The sequence below is a fragment of the Pseudopodoces humilis genome, chromosome 6, assembly GCF_049639895.1.
Source record: "Pseudopodoces humilis isolate 2021_Gansu_Grassland_sample_001 chromosome 6, ASM4963989v1, whole genome shotgun sequence".
Lineage (NCBI taxonomy): Eukaryota > Metazoa > Chordata > Aves > Passeriformes > Paridae > Pseudopodoces > Pseudopodoces humilis.
The window spans coordinates 48,832,659-48,860,146 of NC_142205.1; the positions used below are offsets into that span (position 1 = coordinate 48,832,659).

Consider the following 27,488-nt stretch of genomic DNA (forward strand, 5'->3'; position numbering starts at 1 on the left):
TTCTCATGCTGCGAGAGCTATGAAGTGCTGCAGGGTGACATGCAATATTACAAATTTCTGTTCCTAAGAAGAAAAATACTCTACTTGAAATCCTTATATTAAGGGGGAAGAAATCAATGAGAATTTTCTTGGTGGAGCCTGTGAGAGTGAATGTTGCCTGGCTCTGTGGCAAACCTTGAAGGGCTGAGCTAATGCAGTCCTACCAGATGTTGGGGTTCTTTTCAGTTCTGTAAATGAGTAAGCCTTTCCTTGGGCCCAAGCCTTCACGGAAAGGAATTAAGGGAAGGAAAAAAACCCATCAATAGTAAAAAGGCAAAGCAGGCAATACAGCCTCCTCTTTGAATGAGAGTCTTGTCTGTGCATCATGGATAACTTTAACTTTATAGAGCTCCTCAGTATTTGTTTGGAAATAGTGTGTTGTCTGTTACTGCTTTAGGAGAAGTTATTTGTTTTTTGTGGGTGTGGTTTTAGTTTGTCCTTTTCTATTTTTAATTAATTGTACCAGCCTATTATTCAGAGAAACATCCACATCCCTGCACATCTGTGCCTCATAGATGCATTTATTCTGTGCTTGTGTTTTGCCATTAGGGTTTTTCAAATGGGTGCTTCTGAACACTGGGAGGCCAAGACTGCCTTCCAAATACTGTATTTGAAATGTTATTTCTTAGGTAACCAGGTAGAGTTAAATGATGCAAATGGCAGACTTCATAGTGATGGAAAAAGAAAACGGAATGCAGCGTGATTGCTGGTTCATTTTGAATTCTAGAGAAGAGGGTTTTAAGCTGTTTACATTAACATATGTATGTATATATGAGTATATATTTTGCTTTTTGACAGGCATTATTTTCCCTGTGGCAAGATTTTTGCAATAAATGCATCTTCAGTGTGTTTCTGTCTCATATTCTGCTGGAAAATGTAAGAAGTTTGTTCAGTTAAGTGAATTGTTAAGTATTTCATGCAAGGCAGCTCTTGCACATTCAATGAAAAGTCATGCTTTATTCCTTGCTTATAGACCTGGTTGCTTGCACAGAGAAGCAACCCTTCTGTGCTAAAATGTCTTTACATCTAACTCATTTTGAAGTTGCTGTATTTGAGCATTGCTGGAGTTGTGATTTCACAATGTTTAATCTCATTATTGAATCTGAAATTCCAAAGAGAAGAGCAAATTTGGACGCAGTCCAGCATGCATCCCAAAAATTTCAGGGTGAAGCTTGAGGTAAGAGGGACTGCTATGGAAACTAGATCAGTTCTTCTTTGCAGGATCTCTGCCAAGGCCCTTCATTTGTAGAGGAAGGCAATAATATGTTTTATCTATGTTGTCTCAATATAGAAAAAACCTCACAGTCCCTCATATGGAAAAGATGGATATTCAATATTTTTTTTTTTCATTTTCTGGTATGTTGTGAACCTCAAAAAACCCATTCATCATCCCCTGCCTTGCATTTACTATGAAGAGCAACATTTTCTTCTTGCTTGCTGGATTAGCCCAAACAATTTTGTTGGATTTTTTTTTTTTTCTCCTCTTGAAAACATAGCTTCATACATAGCTTCTAGCCAGGAAACATTCTGGAATTCCGTTTGGAAGGTTTTAAGCTTGGGGTGGATGGGGAAGAGACAAACAAGTTAACTCGTTTGACATCTGCTGCTAAAGTTGATGTACATAAATGTGTCAAAATTATTTTGGCTGCCTGCAAAAGAGGGAAATACTAAGATCATAAATTCAGTAGTGTTTTGTTTGTCCTGTCAGCCAGGATTGCTGATTCAACTGATGGTTGCTGGTTAAGAATTTGGATTAATGGGTTTCCTATGTATTTGCCCCTGACTTATAAGCAGGGTAGATTCTGACAGTGATATCACCAACACAGAAAGTATGAACATAGGACCAGAGAAATTTAGAAATTGCTTTTTTTGTAATACTGGGATTCCAGCAAGTAGGTGGGGTTTTCCCCCCAAAGGAGTTAAATCAGAAGCAATTAAGTTTGATTGTAAAGCTTTAAATGTAGAATTTATCCTTCTGAGTTTGCCATTACGTATTCATTTTAATTAATTTAATAAATTAATATAATAAATTAATTAATTAATAAATTATTAGGGCAGGAACATGGGTTTTAAGATATTTTGATAATGAAAAAAGACTGGATATCTGTGTACTGTTTTTCTTTAATGTATCCCACAGAACACAACCATTAAATAGGTTTCAGTATGAACTCAGTGGCCTTAAAAGTGTGGTAACTGCCTTTGTGCAGCCGAGTCTTTTGGTTTTCATATTTTCTCCACAGGCTTTCTATAAGATTGAACCTGTACCAGGTAACACCAAGGCAGGGGTCTTGAGATGATGCAGATTCTGCCAAAGCACATGTCTAATGGTACCTCAGGTAGAAAACAGTAAGAATGCAAGAGCCAAAAATTAATATTATATTATTAAATATAATTGATCTTTAATAAATATGATTATTAATAAATATTATTAAAATAATGTGTTTATTTAAATTTTAAGGTTTAATTAGGACATGCTATACTGAACTAGCATGAGGAAGGTTGAAAACTGTAACATCATGTGCATCTAGGGCAGCAGGGGAATAGATATTTTAGACCCATATTAATCCTTTATGGATGATGTTGCAATTAACCCAGAATCTTTGTGGTTATTGTTAGTCTAATCTTTAAACCAGGAGAAATGGTTTAAAACAGAAAGTTGTTCTGTGACAAGATGATTGACAGTGATAAAACCTGAGAAACTGGAGTTAGAGCTTTCTGACTTGTGTCTGGATAAGGCATGGATTCTTTGGTGCTTTGGGAAATTCCCAGTGGCACACATTCAAGAAATTAGGCACAAAGGATTTTGTTTCTTGTGTGATAAATCCTACTTAGTAAACATTAGTATCTTTATGTTCTTAATGCTAAGATAATATTAATCATAGAAAAGCCTTTGTGTCATACGAATGTAATATATAATACATTCGTACTTGCTTTTCACTTAGATGCGGGATTTTCTACTCAATTTTATCAAGTTGCAAAGCAATTTGAGACTGCTTGATTCTGCAGAAAATGATTCAGTTGAAGTGCACTTAATTTAATCTCCTCTGTTTCACTGAGTATTTGATAAAAGATAATTGAAAATGCTTCAACTTGTACTCAGAAAGTTGTTAAATCAGACTTTGGTTTGCTCTTTTTTCCTGTACCCTCTTAAAGGTCAGCGGATCTTACTTGTAATGTGAATTATGCTGGAGAGTAAGCCATTTACGGCCTGAGTTCAGAACTGATGGCGCACTCAGTTAAACATGCATCTAGAATGTGTTTGTTGTGTTAATTTCTGTCTTACAGTGGGAAGACTGAATTGGTAATACAAGGAAGGTAGTGCTGGCTGCCAGGTGGTTAACAGTCGATTCAATATCCAATGAATTCTAGGTTTTCCTAACAAACTTCTTTTAATTAATTTATAAAAGTAACTCAGAGAGGTTGGGGGGAACACATGAAAGGCTGGGATTGGTTTTGCTGCAAATTCAATAGACAGTAGTTTGCAGGAAGGCAAACTGGTGGTGGTTCTGACTTAACAGTTATTATCTCAGTCATTACCATCATCTTGGCAGCAGAAAGAGTGAAAAAGGTAACTCTTGTCTTACTTGCATGTCAACAATTTGTTTTGTTTTGCTTTGCTTTGTTTTTCCTCAGGGCTTCTTTAGTGACTCTAATTCAGTGTAGGGTGTTCTGTGTTTTTTCTCAAGAAGAAAACACTAGAAATATTAACCTACTTTCAACTGAGCGAATTTTTTCCCTTTTGTTTACTGCTGTTTTTGTTAGGAAATAGTCTCAGTCTTGTCTAACAAAATGGTGATAATTTTATTAAAGACTGTTCTTTAAAGCTATTCAGGATAACTAAATGTCTCACAAAAAAAATTAGATATGGTTTTAGCAGAACAGTCAAAGATTAACAAAGTTTGAAGGTGCAAGATAGGGAAAAGAAAAAACTTCTAAGCGAATAATGACTGTAATTAAATCTATAATTTTCTAGTTTAAATGAAATCTAATTTTTTTGCCCGTTGAGGTGAAACATATTCTTCCTCACATGGGAAAAAAAAGCCCCAAAGCAACAAAAGCAAAACCACCCCACCAGCAACTTTCTTTTCACAGACTCCAACAGATTAAGTGGCCACCAGTGGGTGGTAGGTGGAATTCATGGAACAAGTTGCATTTTGAGTGCTAGCTGGATTTTGGAGTATAATGGCTGCACACACCTCCACACACACAACCCCAGGTCACAGCAGTTTATTGCATTGTAATAAAAAGATGTAAATCAGACTTCAGTGTTCAGGAGATACACAGTGACATGTTTTCAAAACCAAATTAGATGAAAATCACTTAGGCATTTGCAGCTCCCATTGAGATTTTCTGTGTTAGGTGACAGGAATCAGTCCTGATGCAATACAGTATAAATATTGTGAATATTACAACTTTCTTCTATAGTAATTTTGATGTTTTAGTATATGGGGAAGGGAGGAAGCAGAATAAGAGAGGCAGATTTTGCAGTCTTTTAGATGAATATTACTAGAAAAGTGTGAAGTGAATGGTCAAAGGCTCTACTCTGTATTAAAACTGGAACCTGATTAATGGTCTGGGGACATTTTGGTCTCATCTAGTCTTCTTTTTTGTTCTGACATTTACTGGATAGTCTACAAGGAGCTAGTTTTAACAAGTATAGAAAAATGGTTTTGTGTATCTGGTCATAACAGGGTTTAGGGAAAAAACTTCTTTTCAGTGCAGAGGTGATTATTGATCTCTGTTGACTAATTATAAATTTATTTATCTTTAAGCTATTTTCTCTTTATATAGAATATTCTATCTTTTTTTGTGATTTGCATTCAGTAGATTAATAATGCAACTTTTCAGGTGCATTTACAAGGAGGTACTGTAGACCATGCTGGAAAGCTGCAGATAAGTCAGGAAAAGCAGACGTTTCACTCATTCTGCTTAGTATCTATTTTGTCACAAATATTAAAAAAGCTATAAAAGAGTGTGGAAGCAAGTTTAAATATTGTTTTAGCTCTCCAGTGGTATTCCTGAGGAACAGTTAGCAGAATGGGAGGGCTGGGAACTGCTACCATCTCACTAATTTGTTCTGTGCTGGAAAACTTATTAAAGCACTAGATTATTAAGTTGGAAACAAAAGCTATCTGTACGTTTTTGATTGTGTTTTGAAGACCTTCATAACAGGGCAAACATTTTATACCTGATAAACAATTAGCCCTTAGGGTGGGGAGGAGACAAGCATCTGTCCCTCAGTGGGCCCTTACCTACAATGTCTGCCTGGGTTTAATTTGTTTGTAAGCGCTTTTTTTGTGGAACAGGGAGGGCTTTTGCAAGACCTATTTTCTCCCTCAAGACCTCTGGTGATAAAAGATAGCATTTCAGTACTTCAGGCTTGGAGCTGCCCACTGGCTGCCTATAAAACATGAGAGACTCCTGTGTTCTCCTCTTGGAGCAATATTGCTTCGGGAGATAATAGCTTTGCTGAAGACAACTGTGGACGGAGGCAAGGCTGCTGTAGTGATTAGGGTGCAGGTGAATGTAGCCTGGACTGCGGAGTTTCTTCTGGTATACACTGCAGGTATAATGCATTATATAGGAAGGTTCTGAGAATCCAAATTGCCTGGGGTACTCACTGCCCTGAAATGCATTTCATTTGAACTGTTTCCTCACAACGTCTCACATGGAATAGATGTTCCTGGTGGTTGTGAGCTTTTGGGGGTTTCTGCTTGTATTTGTATTGATCAAGAGTTAGTATAGTTTAGAAGCCTTGCAGCCATTTGGTGTGTTTGCTAAATATGATCCTTGAGGATTTTGGGGGCATATGGGTTAGTGTCCATTACCTTTCGAATTCAGATGGAATTTTGTGTGAAGCGGTGAGACTTTTAAGACACATACCCAAACGTCTACAAAACTAGTTCAATTTCTTAGAGCAGTGCTGTCAGAAGTGACAAATTGTTCACATTGGTGCAGTGTGATATTACCTGTCAGCAAACCTGGAGAAGCTTTCTAGCTTTTTCAGCTGTGTGCGATGTGGATTGTTTTGTGTGAAGAGGAAATACAAGTCAGTATATCCTTTGGTACTTCTTTCTAGTTCTGTATAGCTTTAACAGATAAAGTCTGTAATCTGTAGTGTTTTCTCTTGTGTGCACGCAAACACAGACTGGTGAGTATTTAAGTTCATTTCAATTTCTGTAATCATAATTCACTCCTTTATTATTAAACATGTAAGAGTGTCTGTCTTGATACTACCATGGTGTGTATTATTTTCCTTATAGATTGTCTGTTAAATACAAAACATATCAGGGAGTTTTGTTTAGAATAATTGCGTATAGATAAGTGTTATAAATACTTAATGTCTGTGTGCTGTCTCTGTCCTCCACACAAGTACTAATGCTGTTGCTGCAAATAGTGCAGGGTAGAAAGTTAGAAATCACTTCAGCAAGTGTAATCACTGTAATTTTTGCAATTATTTTTAATGGAGCAGAGCTGAATGTGTTTGAAAAAACCCTCCACAAACCCACAAAACCTCTTGTTAAAGGAAATTTGTAGGGTTCTGTGCTCAGTTTGGGATATGTCTGCAGATTGTAAAGGTTTTTCCTTTGTTAGGGTGGTCCCCAGAGTAACTGCTGCCTTGGTCACAGCACATGCAGAGAAGTGGTACTTACTGGCTGTGCAAATCACCAGGTACGTTTCAGGTCACTAAGGCATAGATTTTGACTCTGCCTTCCACAGGCTGAGTTTACAACCCAGTGAGGCCCTGCCAGGGGTTTTGAATGTGTGCTGCATTAGAAATTTGCCTTTAAAACAGAATGTGAGAGGAGATAGTTCCAAAGTGCTAAATATTCTTAAATTTTGAATGCCTTGGGAAAGATCCATTTTTACATTGGTGCTGTTACTTCATTTGATTTTGCAGGCCAGCAGTACATCAGAGGTCTTGGAGATGGTTTTGTGTAGAAGTCTTATGAGAAGTAATTTTATTGATCATTGGTTCCTTAGGCTTTATTGAAACCATTACATAAAACTGCAGAAGAGTGGAGCAAACAGCAGGAAAGAGTCTTGTGTATGTTGTTACAGGTCTGCTTCAGGTAGTGTTTTGCACCCGAAATACTTTTTGTTTCCCTCTGCTTGTTAAGGCTATAGAGCGTTCTTTTCCCTGAGCATCTCTGACCTTCCTGCAGCCTCTCTTGTAATAGTGAGAGATCTGCATGAAGCAATAACCGGTGAATTCTCTGTCCTCATACCCCATCGTTTGGTTTATGAAATGTGCCTTTTACCTGCAGGTCTTTATTAGATACTTAGTGCAAGCCCATTGCTCAGCATGAGAAGTAACCCTGCTCTTGGAAAGATGCTGTTTTGATTTGCAAGTAGCAGGAACTAGACCTTTGAATCTATTTGAAGGCAACAGCCCTATGTTCTACTTAAGTCAGAACTGTTTTCCTTGGGTCAGGATGATGCACTGAAATGAAGTAATGCCTCTAACAGAACAGTGCAGCACTCTCTGAGTGAGAAAAGCGAAGCGGCACATCACGGATTTTACATGCCAGATGGCTTTTTGGTGCTAGGTTGTGATTTTGGCATGTTTCTCCAGGTCCTGCTTTCCTTCATTATAATAATATATAATTATGTAGCAGGTCAGCTATATTAGTTAATCAGTAATGTGAATACAGTGATATATGACACAGGTAGAGTCCTGTTTCTTGCTAGGGTGATTAAATAAAAAAATTCTGATGACCCTTACAGATAAGCTCGTCTCGTGATAATACAGCGAGTGACTGGACTTGAGACATTAAGAACCAGTGAAATGTATAGGCTGTGTCTTGTCATTTGCAATCCATTGGTGAATGGACCTGCTTATGTATTTCCATGATAAATACCATCTGAGACTTCTCCTCTGGCTAATGGTTCTTAATTTCATGTATAAGCAGAAATCTGAGAAACTTGAGTTATTTTCTAGAGCACTTGAATTCTGTTTTCTGCTTTTGCTTTTTATGGCTCCTTATGTGAAAAAATATCATAATTTTTTCTAAACATTCATTATTAATACTAATCTCTATTGATGTTAATACTCCCATGTTGCAGCAAAAACTTGCACAGTTGTCGCTCTCTTCTTCTCCCCACCTTAATCTTGTAGCCATACCTTCATCTCCGACTGGATAAAACTTGAGTTCAAGGAGGAATAAAAGTTCTTACCCCTGGGAAGGTGCACTAATCATACTCTATTACTTCTTCCTGGAGGAAAAAAGTGTCCTCAGCTTGTCTCAAAAAGTTAACTGCTTAGTGTAAAAGAAGAATTTGGACTCCTTAGGACCAGAGAAAAGTTATTCATGCAGTAGGGGTATGTTGCCATCAAAATTCCTGACCCTGCAACAGATGAGGCCATTTTTACATCTAGGGAAGCAGTGAATGTCAAATGTGGCAGTGCCCTTTGTAGCCAAAGTCATGAGTTTAGTTTCCCTGATGCCTGCATCTGCCTAGGCTGCAGCATCACTTTTCTTTCCTTGCTGTCTGATCTAGGGCTTTTGAGTCATCTGTGGAAAAATGATTTGGTCTCAGTCAAGATAGGGGAAGATAGTATTTTGAGCTAAGGTGTTTCAGCCAGCACTTCACTGGATAAATGGCTGATTAAAATCTCTCTTGATCTTGTTTTGAAATAATAGTGATCTGTTCTACATTAAAGGATTTGAGACTCAAGATGTGACCGAAAGTGCTTGATAGCCCCTTGGCATTAGCAAATGAGAGAGTCCCATTTTCCTGGTGTCTCTCTGTTAAGTGTGCTCCTCCGATAACCTTTTTATTTTTTGGGGGAGGAGGTGTGCTGGGAGTCCTGTTGTGCTGTGCTGGTCTTCACTGAGGCATCACACAGAGTCACCATGACTAACACATGATGGTGCATGACAGAACCGAGCACCCCAGTGCTGAGCCCTTTCTGTGTGTTCTGTATGTTTAGTCACTGGGAAAAAAATTGCTTTTACACAACAGATCTGGGAATAAAGCACAGGTGTCTGACTCTCACTTCTTCATTAAGCTGTTTTTTTTTAAACTCCAGTGTTCTGCTTAAGAACAGGATGTTTCAGAGAGTATGAGCAAAATGATAAATTTAGACAGATTTATTTTTATCTAACATTTATTAAGCAGCAGTTGAGATTTGAGGGAAGATATGGTTTACAAAAGATATAAAAGCATCTGTAATAAAAAAAAGGATTTGGGTTAAATATCCTTTTAAATACAGGACTAGAAGCTTTTCATGAGAGCTTTGAAACTGTTGCTGCCACATGTACCCAGAAAAAGCAGAAAGAGTGGTTTTTTTTTTAAAAAGTGCCTGTCAAAGTACATAATGTTCCAATCAATAAAAACTTGGCTTTTAAAAATGTTAATTTTTTTCTTAAAAATTCTGCTTTTGTTACTTTTAAAATAGAAGCAACTTTTTACAGAGGTCCAGGTTAGTTGATGGAAATGAATGTGCTTTGATGATGAATCCAAGGCAGAAGTTCCATGTGGATGTTCCATGAGACAAGTGTCGGTAGAGGCAAGCCATGAAAACCAAACAGAAATACCAGGGCTGATTCACAGCCACATTGCTTGAGATTAATGTCAGTGTCATTGGGTTTGGTTTGCTAAGTTTTATTTAGATACTGTGAGCAGGCTGAACCCAGTTTCAGAGCTCAGTGTGATCTGTTAATGCTGGATTAGAAAGGACATTTATTTAATGGCATTACAGCATAGCACAGTGGTGAATGTGGTCCATAATCTTTAATATTGATCTATGTGAACTCTAATAACACCACAGGAAAGCTAGTCCTTTGAGCATGTTGGAAGAAGAACAAGTTGTATATGAAACTATTCTTAAAAGTCTCATGGAAGAGTTTAAATTCTTTGCATCAGGAGAAAAAGGCACCATTGCATACAGGGCCCATGGAGGGCTGACGTTGCCTTCTAGTCATGCCCCTTCTGCAAACAAAGGGTTGAATTCCCCTATTAAATTGAATTTAAACTGAAATTAAATTGAATTGAATTCCCCTCATTTGAACTGGGGTAGTAGTTTGTGTATGGCAACCAGTATCTCTGATATCGGGCAAGAAGAAACCAATTGTACTAAGCTTTTGCTGAGTTCCAGGAGAAACCAGCCTCTGAGTAGAGTGAAGACTGAGGTGGAGATTTTGTTTGTTCGTTTAAAATATGATTCTGTGTAACATGACATGTATGTTCCTAAATCCTAATGCAGACAAAGCCAAACCATGCTGTGAGGACTAGTTGGTATATAGACATTAAACTGCATAGGAAAAAAATAATGACTAGTACCTCTTTATGTTGCTGTTTTTCCAAGTACATGACCTGACCCCTTGTGGTGGTTTCACACCACATAAGAAGGGGCTGTTATTGGATCAATAATACACGTAGCCTAGTGGAAATTAGTTTTATTATATAATCAGGTACAGATTTTCTTTTTTTTTTTTAATGCCTGTGTGTTTCCTGTCTATTGATTATGGCTGAACAAATAGAATTCAATTTTAGTGGAATTCTGAAATGATGTTTTTCACACTAGCATGTGCAGAGTTTGGCCAGTTCCTTGTACACCATAAATCAGTGTGAGTCAGTATAGATTGACTCATCCAGAAGTATGCTGATTTAAAACTTCTGTCAAAGGCTAGAATGCTACTAAAACAAGCAAAGCTCTTTGGGATTTAAAAAAAAGGAAATCCCAAAATTCAAACAAAACCTGAAACAAACAAAACACCCACACATCAACTGCTCTTTCCAGCTTCTTCTGAAGGTTAATTTGGCTCCGGCTACACTTGGTCCTTACACTGCTTATATTTGTAAGGCTTATTCCTTAGACTTGTCTGACTGATTTATGAGGTGCTGGTGTATATCTGCTACTTACTGCATGCCTCATGGTCAGTAAAATAATAAACGAGGTTAATATTTACAGGTCAGCATGTCTTTTTGATTTAGTTCACAGGACATAGTTCAGACATTAACGTTTTAAATGTTTTTCACATCCTGATATTTATTGACTTCGGTAAGGTGTTTGAGTTTTTTATTTGTTTTTTCTTCTTAAAACTTTGCTTTTTAAAAAAAAAATTTAAATAAAATAAAATTTACATGATTCAAAGATGCTGTTTGCAAGTCCTTTGGTCAGCATTCAGCAGCTTAGAACCTGGAAGAGACAGGCAGTAAAGTACCTTGGTCAGTTAGCATCCCTACCCCCTTGTCTTTGTCCTTCGTCCTTCTGCTGCACATTCTTTGGGAAAGTTCTCAATTGCTAGGTGCCAGATAGCCCTAAATTTGAAATGTGAGATATATATTTTTAAATGCTTACTTAGTAATGCTAGCAGGAATTTTCATTTCTTCTGCCTAGTGGACTTTGTAGGAGCAAGAGATGTTCTGGTGTTTCTTGTTCCAGGAATCAGCCTCTGCAGGGTTGACATTTAAGCAGAGCAGTTTCCATAATGTGGCATTTAAGGAGTGTTAGCAAACAGAATATCTCCAAATAAAGGATGATTTACTTGCATTTACTCACCTCCGCTTTTAGGAGTTCAAAGCCAGGCTGGATGGTGCCCTGGGTAACCTGGTCTAGTGGAAGGTGTCCCTGCCCATGGCAGAGGGGTTGGAACTTGATGCTGTTTAAGGGCTTTTCTGACCCAAACTATTCTATGAGTCTATGACTTGTTTTAACAAATTTGTCTGATGAGTGCCAGACTGTGTACAGTGGTCAATGTTTGGAAGCTAAATCCTGGTTGTATTTAAATCTTGCCCTGACAGAACAGCTTTGGAAAGGAGATGGTGTTTGCTTCCCTGCCCTTTTGCATGTCATGGAAACTTTTAGTTCTCCAAGCGAAGCTGATTTCTGACCAGATTTGGTAAAGGTACCTCATTATGCTCAGAAGGTTGTAGAGGAAGTTCAGTTTGTAGGCGAGGAATTATTTGCAGTAGTCCCTCTTTTAGGTTCCTTTGCCATATAAGAGACTGAAAGTTGGTAGTGTCAACTGACTCAAGTTAAATCAAAAAATCAGAAGAAAGTGGTGCCATAAATTTGGAGGTTACTTGAAGGTTTAACTGAAGGTTTTTCGGGTCCTAGAATTGAATATTTGCGGTTTATTCCCTGTAGATTGAAATAATTTTATGTGAAATCACTTCCTAATTGCCTCTGATTAGGACCAATATTGAAGCTTTACCATAGAAAAGAAATTATCCATCACTCAAGTATTTTGGGGGATGGAGGACTGTGCCTGATTCCTTATCTAAGTCTTGGAAGCGCTTTGGTATTTTCCATTGTTACAGGGTTCTTTTCCCCCTGACTTTTATCCAAATGAATTGTTCCCCTAAAGGAATTTAAACTCTGGGTAATTATTGTTCTCTGTTCCAAAAGTTAATAAAAACAAAGCTCAACAGTTTTCAGTATGAGGCCTATGGAACAACTTGGGTGTAACAAAGTAGAAAAACAAACTTTTCTGATGAGGCCAGGAAGCTACAATCACATTTTCCAGTTTTTTCTGTATGTGTTGGTCCAAACTGGGAATGTTTCCTGTTGAACTGAATTTTTCCTCTCTATATCGTAGTTGATTTTTTATCCAGGAACTGTGGGAAGAGTGAATAGTAAATGTCAAAGATATTTGTATATGATCTCAAACACAAAAAATAGAATACTCTTCTGTAATACTTCGTAGGGATGTGTGTTGTTTTGTGCTCTTTAAGACTGATAGGATTTGTTTGTTTATTCCAGTAGTTGGCCAGAATATACTCTGGGAATGCTGCCAGTGTATAGCCACATACACTACAATTTGATATTTCATACAGACCTATTTCTTTCAATTAGGAGTCTTTTCTTTCATATAGATTTTTAAAAGTGTACCTCCTTCCCTTCCCCTTTCCAGCCTGTACCTCCTCCTGGGTTCTTAGGGTTCCTGTGCTCTCTGTTGGTGTCTGCTGCCTGTAAATGTTCTGGAAAAGTTCTGATGTAATTTTTTTTCTCTAACTTTTCCTGAAAAACTGAAAACCATTTTTATTGGTAATTTCTTGACGATGATTGAAAATTAGATTTAGATTTGGCTTGTTACAGAAATACATATTTATCTATGTTACTGGTATCAATGCTTCAGTTCATTACAAAAGTGTTCAGAGTGGTTTAGATGGGCACATGTCAATCAATTCACCATCAACCATCAGTCAAGAGTTAAACCACCAAGGGAATCTTGTGTATTTATCCTGGCCTTGGTGGTTTTTATAATTATTCTTAATTTGAGCCCTGAGTAAGAATAATGGGCCACTGCTCTGACCTCTTGGAAGAACCTCTTTGTGTAAATTCTTCTTTAGGGTTTTAAAGCTTCCTGTGGTGAATATAAAGAAAATCAAATCCTGAAGTTGTGGGTGTTGTTTTTAATGGATTTTTTTTAAAGTGACTGAAGGAGCCATAGCTACTTACAGTGGTTCTTTCCAAGTATAATTTGACCTGCGTTTATGAGGAGATTGGTTATGCTCTTTTAAAGAGTTGAAGAAAAGCTTTGCTATATACTGTTCTTATTGTTAGGTACCGTGTATTCTGGAGGAGGCCAGTAACGCCATGAAAAGGCCATAGCAGTTTCTGGAGTGGTAGTACTGTAGCCTTTCATCCCACAAGAACAGGCACCTGGCATTCAGCCAGGGGCAACCCATCATACTTCAGCTTGGTAATTAGGCAGAAATGATAGGATTTCATCCCTCTTACGTGGTTCCAAGTTAATGGTGTCTTTCATTGTCCATTCTCTCTGCTGTGCCACTTGTGTGTTTGCAAGAAGATCCCTGTATGTTCATTATAATGGCAGAGGCATCTGAGAGGAGATCATCCTGTCTGAAACTTACCCGTATGGTTGAGATGTACCTACATAACTCGTGGCACAGTGTGCGAGTAAGTCCCAGCTCCACAGCTGGTCAGAGGCAGCCCTCTCCTGTGAAGTAACAAGGTGCACAGGGGTGAGACTTCATCCTTCCCTTTTAAATTTGAGGCTCAAATCATGCAAAGGTATTTTGCTTCCTAAGGTATGGAGTTACACTGCATGGGGACAGCTCGTGGTGTGCTGGAATGGGCTGTCTTAGAGAGAGACATTTCACTGGAGGAGTGACGGGGCAGTGGAGCACACTTATTAGAAGGCCACAGAGTTAGTGGCTAGAAACACACACTTATTAGAAGGCCACAGAGTTAGTGGCTAGAAACAGCATGACAATGTTGGGATCAGTACATGATTGACACAGGCCTTCCTTTTACAAACACTGTCCTATCATAGCTTTTGTCCAAAGTTAGGCACATTTCTCTGAGGCAATTCTGTCTTTTATGTCTTTTATGTTCCGCAGTTCTGACTGAAGTGTCAGATTATATTAAAAATAGTCATTGGAACTGGGATATTTGATGAAGCTTCTTTTGTTACTTTTTAAAATTTTTGTAGTTCGAGCTTTTGTACATCAAAAAATAACGCTAGCATGGCTCATCTCAGTCTTGTGAGAAGCAGTTTCCTTGCCAACCTGTAGTACCTTCTGTTTTTTCTAGGCCACAGGTGTTACTGCCTCATGTCAAGTGGCCTGTTTTCTGTGTTGTCAGCTGAGATATCTGTGGAAGGAACTCCTTTCTCTCTAAATTTGGTATATGTGGGTTTTGTTGAGGTATGACTCTATTGTCTGCTCCCAATTCGGTTCACGTACAGGTGCTGTTACTTAAAGGTGTCTTCATGCAACATCCTTTTTGATGGACTCTATGCAGTATTGACTAGCTTTCCCAGTGAAAACCTCAGCTTTCTTTAAAGCAAAATGCCTTGCTTTATGTGAGTGATGTTAATTTAATTACGTCTTTTAGCAAATACGGTTGTGAGCACTTACGATTACACTGCGAGAACTTGTTGGCAATGAAGAATAATTCATGCTAAATTTCTATAGGAATCCTTATAGCTGCTTCTTATTTTATACTGTAGATTTATTTTCCAGATTCTAATTTCCAACACTTTCACCATCTGGTGAGCAGATTTAGTAAAAACAGTCCTCAAATACGTCATGTCTTAAAATAGCAGGTGAAAGCTTGATCTTTTAGAGAGAGATTGCCAATTCCAGTGCCTACTCTAATGACAGTAGCTAATGTAAAATGAAACCTGATAGTTTTTGTTAGAAAACATCAGAACATGTGTTCCACTTTTAGCTCCTCTGAGATGATTTTTGTTTGGCACTTTTGCTGTCATATAAATAGTTGGAATTTTTTTTAATCAGGTATAGACATATTTTCCTGCCAAGTACATAAAAAGCTAATAAGAACTTGCACATGTTATGAATGCTGTAGTACAAAATTTTATATTGAAAAGAAATTTTGTCTTCTGAATAACTCACCCTTCTGCTTGGTACTCTTTTCTAAAAAAATACCTGCTAAGGAGGTAATGTGCAGGTTAAAGAAGAGATTGCAGTGATTCAGTGTGTCTGTATGGTTGTATTTGTCTCCAGAAAACCTGTGTATAGAGATGAAAGCATTATCCGCGTGGTGCCTGAGGAAATCTGTCGAGGGGGGGATGTTTTTCACGTGAGAACTCCATGTCTTGCATGGCTGAGCATCTTTGGCAGTGCCCTTTCCTTTTTCCACTGCTTTGGTGAGCCCTGCAGTGCCTGGGGGATTCCACTCTGTTCCCCTTTAGCAGCTGCGGAAGGTGGTGAATCATTTTCTTGTTTCAGTCTGTCACCTGAATTAAGCAGAGTTCCTGAAAAAAAAAATTCATCGTTCCTTCCCCTTAGGTTCATAGAAACCAAGTAAGCTAGAAGTTCATAGGCAACTGCACAGGAATTAGGTAATGTTAAACTAATGTCTTTAGGTTGAAAAGTTGGTCTTTGGCTTCTTCTTTGTGTTGCTGCGTAGGTTTTGTCAGACCCAGTATGGTGCAGAAATGCAGAACTCCAATTAAATAGTAAAAACTCCAGTATGGGAGTTACTGGTCAGCAAGAGTGTTCAAGATTATGCTATATGTTCAATGAACACATTATAAAATGGGTGTAGATTTTCAAAGCCAGACTGAAATACCTGTTTGTTAATTATTAAAAATGTCCTGTCTTTAAAAAATACAGCTTTGTTGGAGTTTCTGAGATTATTTTTGTCACAGTTTTAGGAAACTTCTGTACAGACTGAGTCTGAAGGTTATGAAGAAGTAGATGTAAAAAACCCAAAGCTGCAGAGTGACCTTTTAAATTTTTTTTGTGCCTATGGCTTAAGTGCCAATGTGTTTAATAACTTGTGCTCTAGGCACTGCTGTAGTGCAGATATTTCTCAAAATGGAGAATTGCAAACTGCCATCAGACGAATGCAGTGCATTGGGTTATTGCAGTGTTAGCAGTTATTGGTGTGTTTTCCTTACAAATAAAAAGGCAAACATTTATTTGTCATACAAGTATGGTGTGCTATAAACATAGTTATGTACAGCCATATAGCATAAGTTATATAAAATTACAGGACAAGCATTACAGGGGGAGATAATTTGGGAACTTGAATGTTGATGAAAGAGATTTTTTCTCATGGGCAGCCTCCTCTGAGAGTATTAATTTAGTGTACAGCTTCATTTTAAAATGAATAACATATAAACAAAATAATGCTTGCTTTGCCACATACTTGTATTTTATTTATGCGTGCACACATGGTCCACTCTAATTAAGAAGAGCTCTTTATGGTTTATTTATTTGTTCCAGAGAGGCTGCTTAATATTTGAGAGAAGCAGTAACAATGTCTGACCTTTGCAGTGGCTGTGTTAGCGATGAGATGGGTTTTGCAGGAGCCTGCAAGAACAGTAAAAGAACAGGTTGATCTTTTCCTCCATTTGCTGGAACATGCTCAAGAGACCTGAAAGCACAAGTGGAAAAATCCCCACTAGTAAGTGGTTAAAGAGTATTTTCTTGTGTTTTCAGATCTCTGGAGAATGTTACTGGCAGGCTGAGGGCAAGGGTTTAAAACTTTGTTTCTTTGCATTTACTGTGGTCCATATTTTATGACCAAACCACCAGGGTAGTATTTCACTTGGTGAATAATTTTGTTTGTTTTTTATGCCAAAATAAAGAAAATAATGTAAATGAGGTGGACACCCATCCAGGTTTTAAGTTCTACAGCGTGTGATTAGGCATGCATGAGTCGTGTGGTGGTCTTGTAGTGAGATTTGTCACTAAACTTCTAACAGTATATCTTATATGTAGATGCACATTTTATTGCCTCTCCCCTTTTTATGGCCTTTGCTTAATACAGGTTCCTGCCTGTTTTTACAAAAATATCCCCTGGGCGTGTGCCGTGGCCAGGAGGTCAATGGTGGCAGTTCAGTCCCCCACTCCTTCCTCTTCCTGCCTTTCCCTGGTGGTCTCTTCTCCCAGTTCCGTGCTCTCCCTCGTTGCATGTTCGAGGTTCTAGGGTTTATTTCTGATAAGAATCAAGTTTATTGTGTTTTTTGTTTTTTACTTATAAATGCTGATACCATAGATTTAAAAAAGCAGAAAAAAAAAAAGGAATGGAGAAACAGATACCTGTGTGTTCAGATGGTAACATTGCTCTCTATGAAGCAACGGAAATTAAATGTTTGTTGTATTTATAAAAGGATTTTGGTTAATACAGGCATTTGTTATGTGTTATTAGTAAAAATGATGTTTAACTGACTTCTGCATGAACGTGATCATTTCTTTCTTGTTCTTGTGTGGAAGCTCTGTGTACGTGTACATTCAAAGTTAATATTCTCATAATGGAAGATGCAATTTGTGGTCTATTCAGTCAGTCATGTTTTTGCTAATTAATCATGAATCATCTGCTATTGGAACAGTATCTTTTTTTCTTTAATTAGGTACGGGTGCATCTTTGTTAGAGCTCTGCCTGCAGAACTCTGAGTGCTGCAGCATATGTCATTCTTTTCTATATCAGTAGATTTTATGTCATTCCTTTTATTTGCTGTTGTCATTGCATGTGTTTTGCTCTGTCTTTATAAATGTAAAAATCTCCTTTCAGCATACAAACATACATGGTAGTTACCTCAAAGTACTGGTGCACTGCATAGGTTTATGCATTATGCCTTTGAAGGGGAACAGTGGCTGTTGTCTTGCTAAGGAATGCAAGCTAATGGTATTTGCTTCTTCCAGCCAAAGTGATTGCAGATACTTACCAACTTTTCCCTTTCCTCTTTTTTACATGCTCAAAATGCAGAATCATTAGGACTAAGTAGCCTTCCAGAGTTTTCTTTTTGTAAAAAGAGGATGGAGGCTTGGAGAAGTACTGAGCTATCACTCACCTTGTTTTTTAGGAAAGATTATTCTTTTTCTGTGTTGCATAATAATTTGTTTAGTTTATAAGTTTTCACCTTCTCCCCTTTTTGCAACATGTTTAAGTCTGAGAGCAGTCAGGCTTCAGTGTATTTCAGACACCCACATTCATAAATCCCCATCAGATTATTCCTGTGAATGGACTGCTGTAGCAGCAAAAAGGGGAAAAAAAATAAAAAAATAAGATGGGGATGGGGGGAAAGGCATTTTCTGAAGCTGTTTGTGGTAAAAATATCAATGGAAAATAACTGCGTAAAGTGATTTTCTTTTCTGCTGTTACTTCTGGTAGTGTAAGAGAAGAGTGCTTGGTTTGAACTTTAAATACTCAGTGTGAGTTAAGGGTTTTTGAAGTCTGCTGATAGTGAAATTAGAAGAAAACTGAAGCTAACAGATATGTTGATGTGCTATGTTGGGGTTTAATGTCTTATGATGGGGCAAAGCTGCCAGTAATACACTGCACAGGGGACAAGACCCTTTGGTGGGGACAGGGTTGCACTGCAGATGTGACCAGCTGAAACTGGCCCTGTGGCCATGTGTTGTCCCTGCTTGGAGCTCCAGAACAACCTGACCCTCTGGCAGCTGTGGCAGGGATCAGGATAATCACCCTGTGGCTGGTGAGGTGGGCACTGCCTAATGCCACTTGCACTGAACTGTGAGGGAAAGGGGGTTAAGCTGGGATAATGTTCCAGCCTCATCCTGGCAACTAACAGAATCACCTCCGAGCCTTCTTGTTCCAGCTGGCTCCAGGAGAGCAGGAACGTACAACTTCACGCCTCTGACCTTACATGAGGACACTATGCAGCTTGCTGGTTGCTGCCATGTTGCCAGGACAACATTCATATTTTTCCATTTATTTCCAACTTCAGTCTGATGCATCCTCTGTCCTGTCCATGCTGGAATGATCTATTCAGCACTGGTGGGTTTCAGATGTATCTTGTGTAGCAAACTATTACTTATACAAGGAAAACATCTTACATCCCTCTACCCAAAGGCATTAGAGAAAGCTGTGTCTTGGATTTAGAATTTTAATTGGAGTGTATCTATGCGTGTCCACGCACAGATATTAAATGTTGCGCTTGTTTGTGCATTTTATGCTGTTAATGGAAGGGGTGTCAATGTTCTCTAGTTCTACCAGAGCAGTTTAAGATCTGTTCCCTCCTTTTCCTGATATTCCCGTGTCTTTTGGGGGATTTGCTTGAATGTATCTACCTGTAATTATGGTCTAAATACTCCTCTCAGGTTTTTATAAGCATGGATTACTTCTTGTGTGTGTTAATAAAATATCTTGCAGAAAACATGCACTTCACTTGTATCTTTGGGAATCTATGTACAATTTAAACCACAAATTGTAAGAGGCAGTAGAAGATCTTTGGTAACATTGTTTTGCAGCAAAGATGTGTTTTGAAATGTGTCAGTAATGTGTCTTCTGTAAAGAGTGACCACATATTTTTTGGTTTTTTTCCGTCTAGCTGTCCCATTTCCTCCAAGTCACCGTCTCACAGCTAAGGAAGTGTTTGATAATGATGGGAAACCTCGTGTGGATATCTTAAAGGCACACCTTATGAAAGAAGGGAGACTGGAAGAGAGTGTCGCTTTGAGAATAATAACAGAAGGAGCTTCGATTCTCCGCCAGGAAAAAAATTTGCTGGACATAGATGCACCTGTTACAGGTTAGTGTGGAGTTATGGTGATGGAGAGGAATGGTTGCTGGCTGGGACATGTTTGGTAATGCATTCATTTATGTGGCTTCCTAAGGTGCTGAAAGGCAGCTTGAAAATCAGTTGTTCTCTCCCAATACTTGATTCACACTTTGTCTGCTAGCACTGGATAATGGAGGCCATCAAGCAGCTTGTAATTTAAAGGAAAGGATTACATCTGCTGAACCCTTTCTGTTTCTAAGGCAGAGAACAATTTTAGTCTTTAGGAGAAAATTAGAACTACTTTCTGAAACTTGATAAGTTACCTGGCCTTTTGCACCAGGTATTAATTCTGTAATTTTAGAGATGTTACTTATCATAGTAGGACTGTTCAGACTTACAGACAGCATTGAGCTCTGGATGTCATGTAGTTTGACAAGGCTGAGTGTAAGGACCTGTACATGGCTTGGGGCAATCCCAAGCACAAATAAAAGCTATGCAGACGATGGACTGAGAGCAGAGGTGATGAGAAGGACTTGGGAATGTTGGTGGATGAGAAGCTCAGCCTGTCTTGGCAATGTGCACTTGCAGCCCAGAAAGCCAGCAGTGTTTAGGGCTACATCAAAAGCAGCATGGGCAGCAGAGCAAGGGAAGGGATTCTGCCCCTCTGCACTGGTGAGACTCCACCTGGCCTGCTGCATCCAGTTCTGGGGCTCCTGACATACGAAGCCCATGAACCTGTTTGAGCAAGTCCAGAGGAGGTCCACGAAGATGCTCAGCATGCTGGAGTACTTCTCCTTTGCAGACAGGCTGAGAGATCTGGGGCTGTTCAGCCTGGAAAAGGCTTGGTGAGACCATACAGCACCTTCTACCTGAAGGGAGCCTACAGGAAAGTGAAAGAGGGAATTCTTACGAAAGCATATAGTGACAAGGCAAGGGGGAATGTCTGCAAACTGCTACATGGTGGGTTTAGATGAGACATTAGGAAGAAATTCCTTACTGTGAGGGTGGTGAGGCACAGGTTGCCCAGAGAAGTTGCAGATCCCCCATCCCTGGAAGTGTTGAAGGCCAGGCTAGATGGGGCTTTGAGCAGTCTGGTCCAGTGGGACTTGCCCTACCCATGATAGAGGGGCTGGAACTAGATGATATTTAAGGTCTCTTCCAAACCAGACCATTCAGTGATTCTGTGAGGGAATGATGGTGTAAGATTTACTGGAAATTTTAATTAGATGTTAAGGAAAATAAGAAGTGCAGAAAAAAAATTAGCAGTTTGTGTTGCCTGGGGGATTAATGAATTGTGCCGGTTGCAGAGCCCATCCTGCCCTTGACTATCAAACACTACCACCCACTCATTAATCCTCAGGAAATGCCTTATTTCTGAATTTCCTTTTCTAATTGTCTCCTGCCTCTGCCTGCATTCTGAATATATGAATGCATTTGCTCACTCTAATGTGTCTCCTCCCATATTTTGTTGTTGCTATTGGATATGAATGCATTTTTGACAACTAATTGATCTGCGGCATAGAAAGTTATCTGGGGGGGAAAAGATATCTAATTCCAGCCAGTTTAAACCATGAAGCCAAAGTATAAAACTTGGTTTAAGAAGTCAGGTCCTTTCATCACTTTTGCTTCTTGAGAGCCCTGATTAAAGTACAAGAAATAGTCATCTGCTGCAGAGGAAGTTTTTATTTACCAGTTTTTATTAGCAATGCTGGTAGCAGTCACCAAAAACCACACAGAAGTAATAAAACCTTCATTTTCAGGAAACCTTGTCTGAAACTGAGTGTAGTGTCTGGACTAGAATGATGCAGAATTTATTAAAGCTTGTAATTTTAAAAATTACATCCAACTAGAGGATTGTAGCTTGACCTGGAGAGGTAATGTGTATCATTTTTTATATAATAATTAGCTTGTCATGCTGCTGTACTGTTCTGATAGAAAAGATGTCAATCATGTTGCAGCTCGGATGAACAAAGAAAATAGAATGAATAAAAGGACCCTTAGATGACTGAGAATCAAGTTCTACAGATATTTTTTTGACACTTCAGGATAAATGGAAGAAACTGTAGAGGTGCAGTACCCTTGTCCATGAATGAGTGGCACACACACAGAAAATTCTACCATTTTTTGGGTTTTTTTTCTTTTTTGAGTGTGATTTTTAATTCACTGAGAGATGTAGACTGTAGGAGGACAGCTCTGGTGTGCTGTGTCCCAGCTGATCTCCATAAACCTGTGTTTAATGTTCTCGCTCTCTCTCCCTCTTTTTTTATTTTTTCTCTTAATTTTTTTTTTTTCTAAAATTCATTTAAAGGCATTGGAATTCTTCTGAATTATATTTTGGGGATTACTCTCCAGAAGTTTATCCCATTGTATAACACTGGTATAATACAAGTCTTTGATTCTTTTTTCAGTGAAGCCTACACCTTGCTTTGTTCCTGCTTTTGAAATTATTCTCATGTAGTGATTGTGATACTGCAGCATTCTTCAGGGTGGCTGGTAGCTACTTCCTTTTAAGCCAATGTAGGAAAGCTGGGCTCCTGATGTGTTTATGCAGGGTAGCTGAGAAGTGTTAATCTTCCGTATGAGCAAACATGAAAGCTGTAGTTATGAAAGTGATCATCAAAAGAAGGAAGAACTTAAATTGTGAGGGGGAGGTTGAGAAAGCTTGTGAGGCATGTTGCTGTGGGCCTGACAATTTTCTTTGTATGAGTAGTATGACAGCAGGTGACTGGATAAAGAGAATATCAATTGACTGATGATGTAGTGGAAGTGCCAGGTATACAGGCAGTCAGGAAATAGCTATGCAGTAGAGGAAAGCTTTTTTCCAACATTGGGAAGAACAAACAAAACCACTGATGGAGTGGATAAGAAAATAAATTTTAGGTTTCATACAAGAGAAGCAATCTTGTTGAAGAATGACAGTCATAAACCACTCATAAACCCCCCTAATATGGGTTCTTTGTGGGAGAGGCATTCATCTTTTAGAAATATATTTGTTGTTTGTTTATAAGATGGTGATCATCAAAAAGAAGAAAAATAGAAGCATGTAACTGCAGAAGTAATCACATTGTGGATTATTAGAGTGATATACTTGGATAAACATTAAAGAATATGAAAAATTCTTTCTTAAAGCCTTGTGCAGCCATCCAATCATTTGAAATTTCACTTTTGTTTATTTTAAGGGGTGATAAGATTGTCCTCAGAAGAAGTATCAGAGTTTTGTTTATAAGTAAAGTCATGTGCAATGAAGTGGGTACATATAAAGCCTGAATTTGAGCGAGAAAATGATAATTGGGCGCGAGTCATGCCAACAGCTTTAATGTGAAGTGCACAATCAATTATTTTGCATTTATGTATAAAACTTTGTGGTTAGCTGGAACCATAATGTGATTGCCATTTGAATTGATACATTTTATTTTCAAATTTTGCAAGGTTATTAGCCTTTTGAAGTATTCCTGATGAACCCATTTGTGAGCATAGCTCAAATTCTCATCATTTGCTCCATGCATACACGCATGCACAGCTCACTTCAGGTCTGGCTTACAGACATGGTGAGCTGTTCCTGCAGTTACACTGGGCTGCTGCGCATTGGGTAGGGATATGAACAGAGCCTAAAATAAGAGACTCCAGGTGCTCTGCTGTCAGTACTCTTCTTACATCTGGGAAGTGTTGAGGCAATGTTGTCTTGACTGACTTAATCTGTAACCTCTTGGAGAGATGTGAACTTCATTTGAAGCTTGTGTGTTTAATGAGGTTGATCTGCCACTAAACCACTATTCAGTGGAAAGCTCTCTTTGTGGCAGCCTTGGAATTTCCACTCCTGTATTATATTCTTAACAATATAATGACACATGGAGAAATTGGCTCATTTTAAATGTTTGGGTTTGTTTTTTTTTTTCCCAGAAGGCTAAGGAAGTATATCTCTGAACCACTCTGATGGCAGTATTCACTGAAGTCACTCTCCAAAGTACACTTGGGAATTCCAGATTTATAATTGACTGCGTAGCCTTATTACAGAGATTCATTACTATACAGAGTGATTTTGAGCAAGTGATACACACTGTCCTTTGTTTGTATGACTGACTGCATGGTTTTATGGGCTCTCACTTCCAAATCTAAAATACGCTGCTTGGGTACTGGCCATTCTTAACTGCATGCCAAGCATGTGTCCCTTTAACTTCAGTGCATGGGTGACTTTCTCTTTATAGTTAAATGTATACGTTCTTAGATGACACACATAGCTACAGGATAGACCTAGAACAGTAAAGTGATATATTCATCTAATATCTATCATTGTACATCTTTGCTTATACGTTTTAGATTATTTTCCTTGAGGATATTGTTAGATACACAGATCCTAAATGAAAATAGCATGGTACCTCTTGCACATACAACTGCATAAGTGAACAAACTTGTAAGATGTATATTGGTGCTTTAAGATAAGTATTTTTTCCCTGTTGATATCTATTTTAAAAGAAATTAACGTGTGCCCTTTTTTCTTGTCACATTTGACATATCTCATGTTTTGTGCTCAGTGTGCAGTCCTTTCAGATAGTTCTGCCCATCAGTACTAACAAGAGTGTCCTCTAGTAAACCAAGAACGTGAAAACCTATCTCATATACATCTTTATAAAACTCTGCTTTTTAGGATGTGTACTGAAGTGTGATACATTAATATTACCAAGGCAGCTGTCTGTGTACAGGTGTTCTCAACTCTGTGTAGACTGCCCCCAAGCAGTGTCCATGACAGTGGTTTCCGGCTTGGTGGCTGTAGTCAGGCTATGCGCAGGCACAGGGCCCAGCATCTCTTACTCCTTCGTTTAGAAAAAAATGGAAAATAGGTAAAAATGGCATATACTTTTGTTCTAAACCTTCACATGCTTCATTGAAGTCCTGATCGTGCTAGGCCACGTGCAAAGCTTTCTGAACTGCCAGGTGCATGCAGCTTGGTAGGTGAAAAGAGGAAAGCATCGGGGAAGACAGAATGAGAGTTTGTTCTTGTAGTGTAGAAAGTGTCTCAGTCTCTGCAGAACTCCTCAGCCATATTGTTTTTCTCTACTAATCCTGTTTTTTGCAGCTCCCACGTTTATGGCTGTGGTAGGTGCAAGGAAAATGCTGTTTGCAGAGCCTTCCTTGCTATTATCTTTGCATCACATAATATAAGGTAGGGTGTTTGTATCCATTAGGTTTGGAAGTACTAACCTTGTGCATGCTAAGGGGAGATACACCCACTTTCACTAATCTTGCAGTGTCTTTGGGTAAAAAGTTCCATTGGCTTGGTTGATGCCACGGCATTATGGAGATCCAACTTAAGTACTCGAATTGCTTGTAATGTTTGCGTCTTTGTGAACACACAGTTTTTGCAATTCAGACTCTAAATTGATGAGAGGGGAAAAGGTTGTAGGCATTTATGGACAAGCCTGTGTGGGAAAAACTGTGACAACTTGGGTGACCTTTGGAAACTTTTGTGCATTACAGGTCCATAAAAACTAGAGGGAAAGCCCTTTCCTGCCTGCATGTGCCTTTATGATCTCTGAGGTTTCCAGATATTCTCTGGGTACATTATTCCATGGAATAGTAGGGTGTATGGGCCTGATTTTTTCCTCATGTTCCACATATATTTTTCCTTTGCCCAATTTCTCTCATTTGGTAGCAGGAAATAATATTAGTAGGTTGCTGGTGCTGTGCAAACTGAAACTTTGTAAACAGCAAGAGTTTCTAGCTAAAGTGATCAATGTTGAGGTAATAAAAGTATTTATGCCCACATTATCGTAAAAGAGAATATTGAGAAATATTGAACAATATAGGAGAAAAATAACATTGATTTGTAGCATGCATGTGAATGATCTGATCCAATCTGAGAGTCAAACTAAACCAGTTCTTTCTGACTTTTACCTTTGATGTGGTTTAAGATAAAATTTCAGCATGGAAAATAGGCAAGATTGCTTATTAGAGACCTACAAGTATTAGGTCTATCCATATTTGCGCAGCAGAGTTTGTTTGAAATTAACAGTTCAGTAAAAGTAATTACAGTTAAAATTTCTTTATTTCACACTTAGGGTTAAACACTATGCACTGTGATCACTGTTGAAGAAATTATTGAATTCTTGAATATACAGGACATGTATATCTAAAATATTTACCTATGTGCCATGAAAAAAATCACATACATGATCAAATTGTAAAGTGTTTCTAAATGGCTGGTGTCTTCAGACACACAACTCTTAAAGCTTAATTGCTGGTTTGAAATCTAGATGCCCACAGTTTCTGACAGATAGGAATTGCACTTTTTCCTTCCGTGTCATAAGACATTCAGCATAGTTATCTTTAAAAAGCATCTTTAATTTTATTTGTAGTACTAGGAGTGAGCGTGTGATGGGGTCCGCCCTCAGAACAGGATGCTGGTTACAGTGCAACACTTTTTTCTGTATCTTGGAGATGCATGAGAGTTGCAAATGTTCCTGGTATAACTATATCAATTTGAGTTGCTGTGTAACACCTGAGACCTGGACACGTTTCTGCAAATTAGTTGTGCTCGCAGATTTAATGGCCTGTAGTTAATTGTCCTTCATCATAGGAAAGTTAACTTTGCCTGGAGTGAGGTAAATGTTTGAAGTGAACTTTGACTTGTTTCTTTCTTAATATCCATTCACATTCTCATTTGCATAGATGAGATTTCAGCAGGACAGGTTGGAACTGGGAAGTGGAGGAAAGGGAAAGTATTAATAGCACCACATACTCTTGTGTCTTGAAAACAAATGATAGTCCAGTTGTTTTTACATGTTTTTACTGTATAAGACAGATTTGCTTTCTCAAATTAGACTTTATGAAGAAATGTTTGCCATAGTTTTTTAGAATGCGTTAATACCTTCTTTTCTCAGTGTAACATAAACACAGTTTGCTGTTGCAGCATTTATTTTCCATTACTTTATCACTGTTGAGTGTCATTAAACTACAGAAAACCTGCATTTAAACTTATGTTAAAAATAATTTACCATATAAACATACTGTTGAGCAGCTAAAGTGAACTTGATTGGATCCTTTATTTGGGTTGCTGATTAAAACTGACACTACTCCAGATATTTTGCATGCTTTATTGAGAACTCATAATGCATCCAATCACTTACGGCTTAAAATCTGTGACTTCTGTGAGAAGGTAAAGATGTAAGGCTGTATATATTCAGATCATTTTTATCTGTTCCTTCCCTAAGTGCTTCTGTTGGTTCCCGGTATAGATTGAAATATGTCTGTCTGCATCCCTGCCATAACAAAGCAGTTGTGCCTTGTAACTTAATTGAGCTGCTTCAGCCATTAGAATCTGATATTTTGGCAGAGTTGATGTTTTCTAGTAGCAGCTGCTTAAATCTATCATTATTGCCAAGACAGTGGATACTACTGGTGGTATTCTTTACAACTACCTCAGTTGTTATAAATGATGTATCTGTGGTTCACTTTATTTGGTGCAAAAACTGTAGTCAAATAAGCCAAACTGAAATTGTTGAATCTGAGATTGTTTTCAGATATGGAACTTAATTTGAT

At 38.3% G+C, this 27,488-nt stretch overlaps 1 protein-coding gene across 4 annotated transcripts in view; it reads left to right on the plus strand.

Annotated features, from left to right (window-relative positions):
- The window catches only part of PPP3CA (protein phosphatase 3 catalytic subunit alpha), a 173,312-nt gene that overhangs the window by 52,679 nt on the left and 93,145 nt on the right, over nt 1-27,488 (plus strand). For all 4 annotated transcript variants that reach the window (XM_014263150.2, XM_014263151.2, XM_014263153.2 and 1 more), the window contains exon 2: nt 19,782-19,982. In XM_014263150.2, the coding sequence (XP_014118625.2) occupies nt 19,782-19,982 (201 nt within the window). The remainder of the gene's footprint in view (nt 1-19,781; nt 19,983-27,488) is intronic.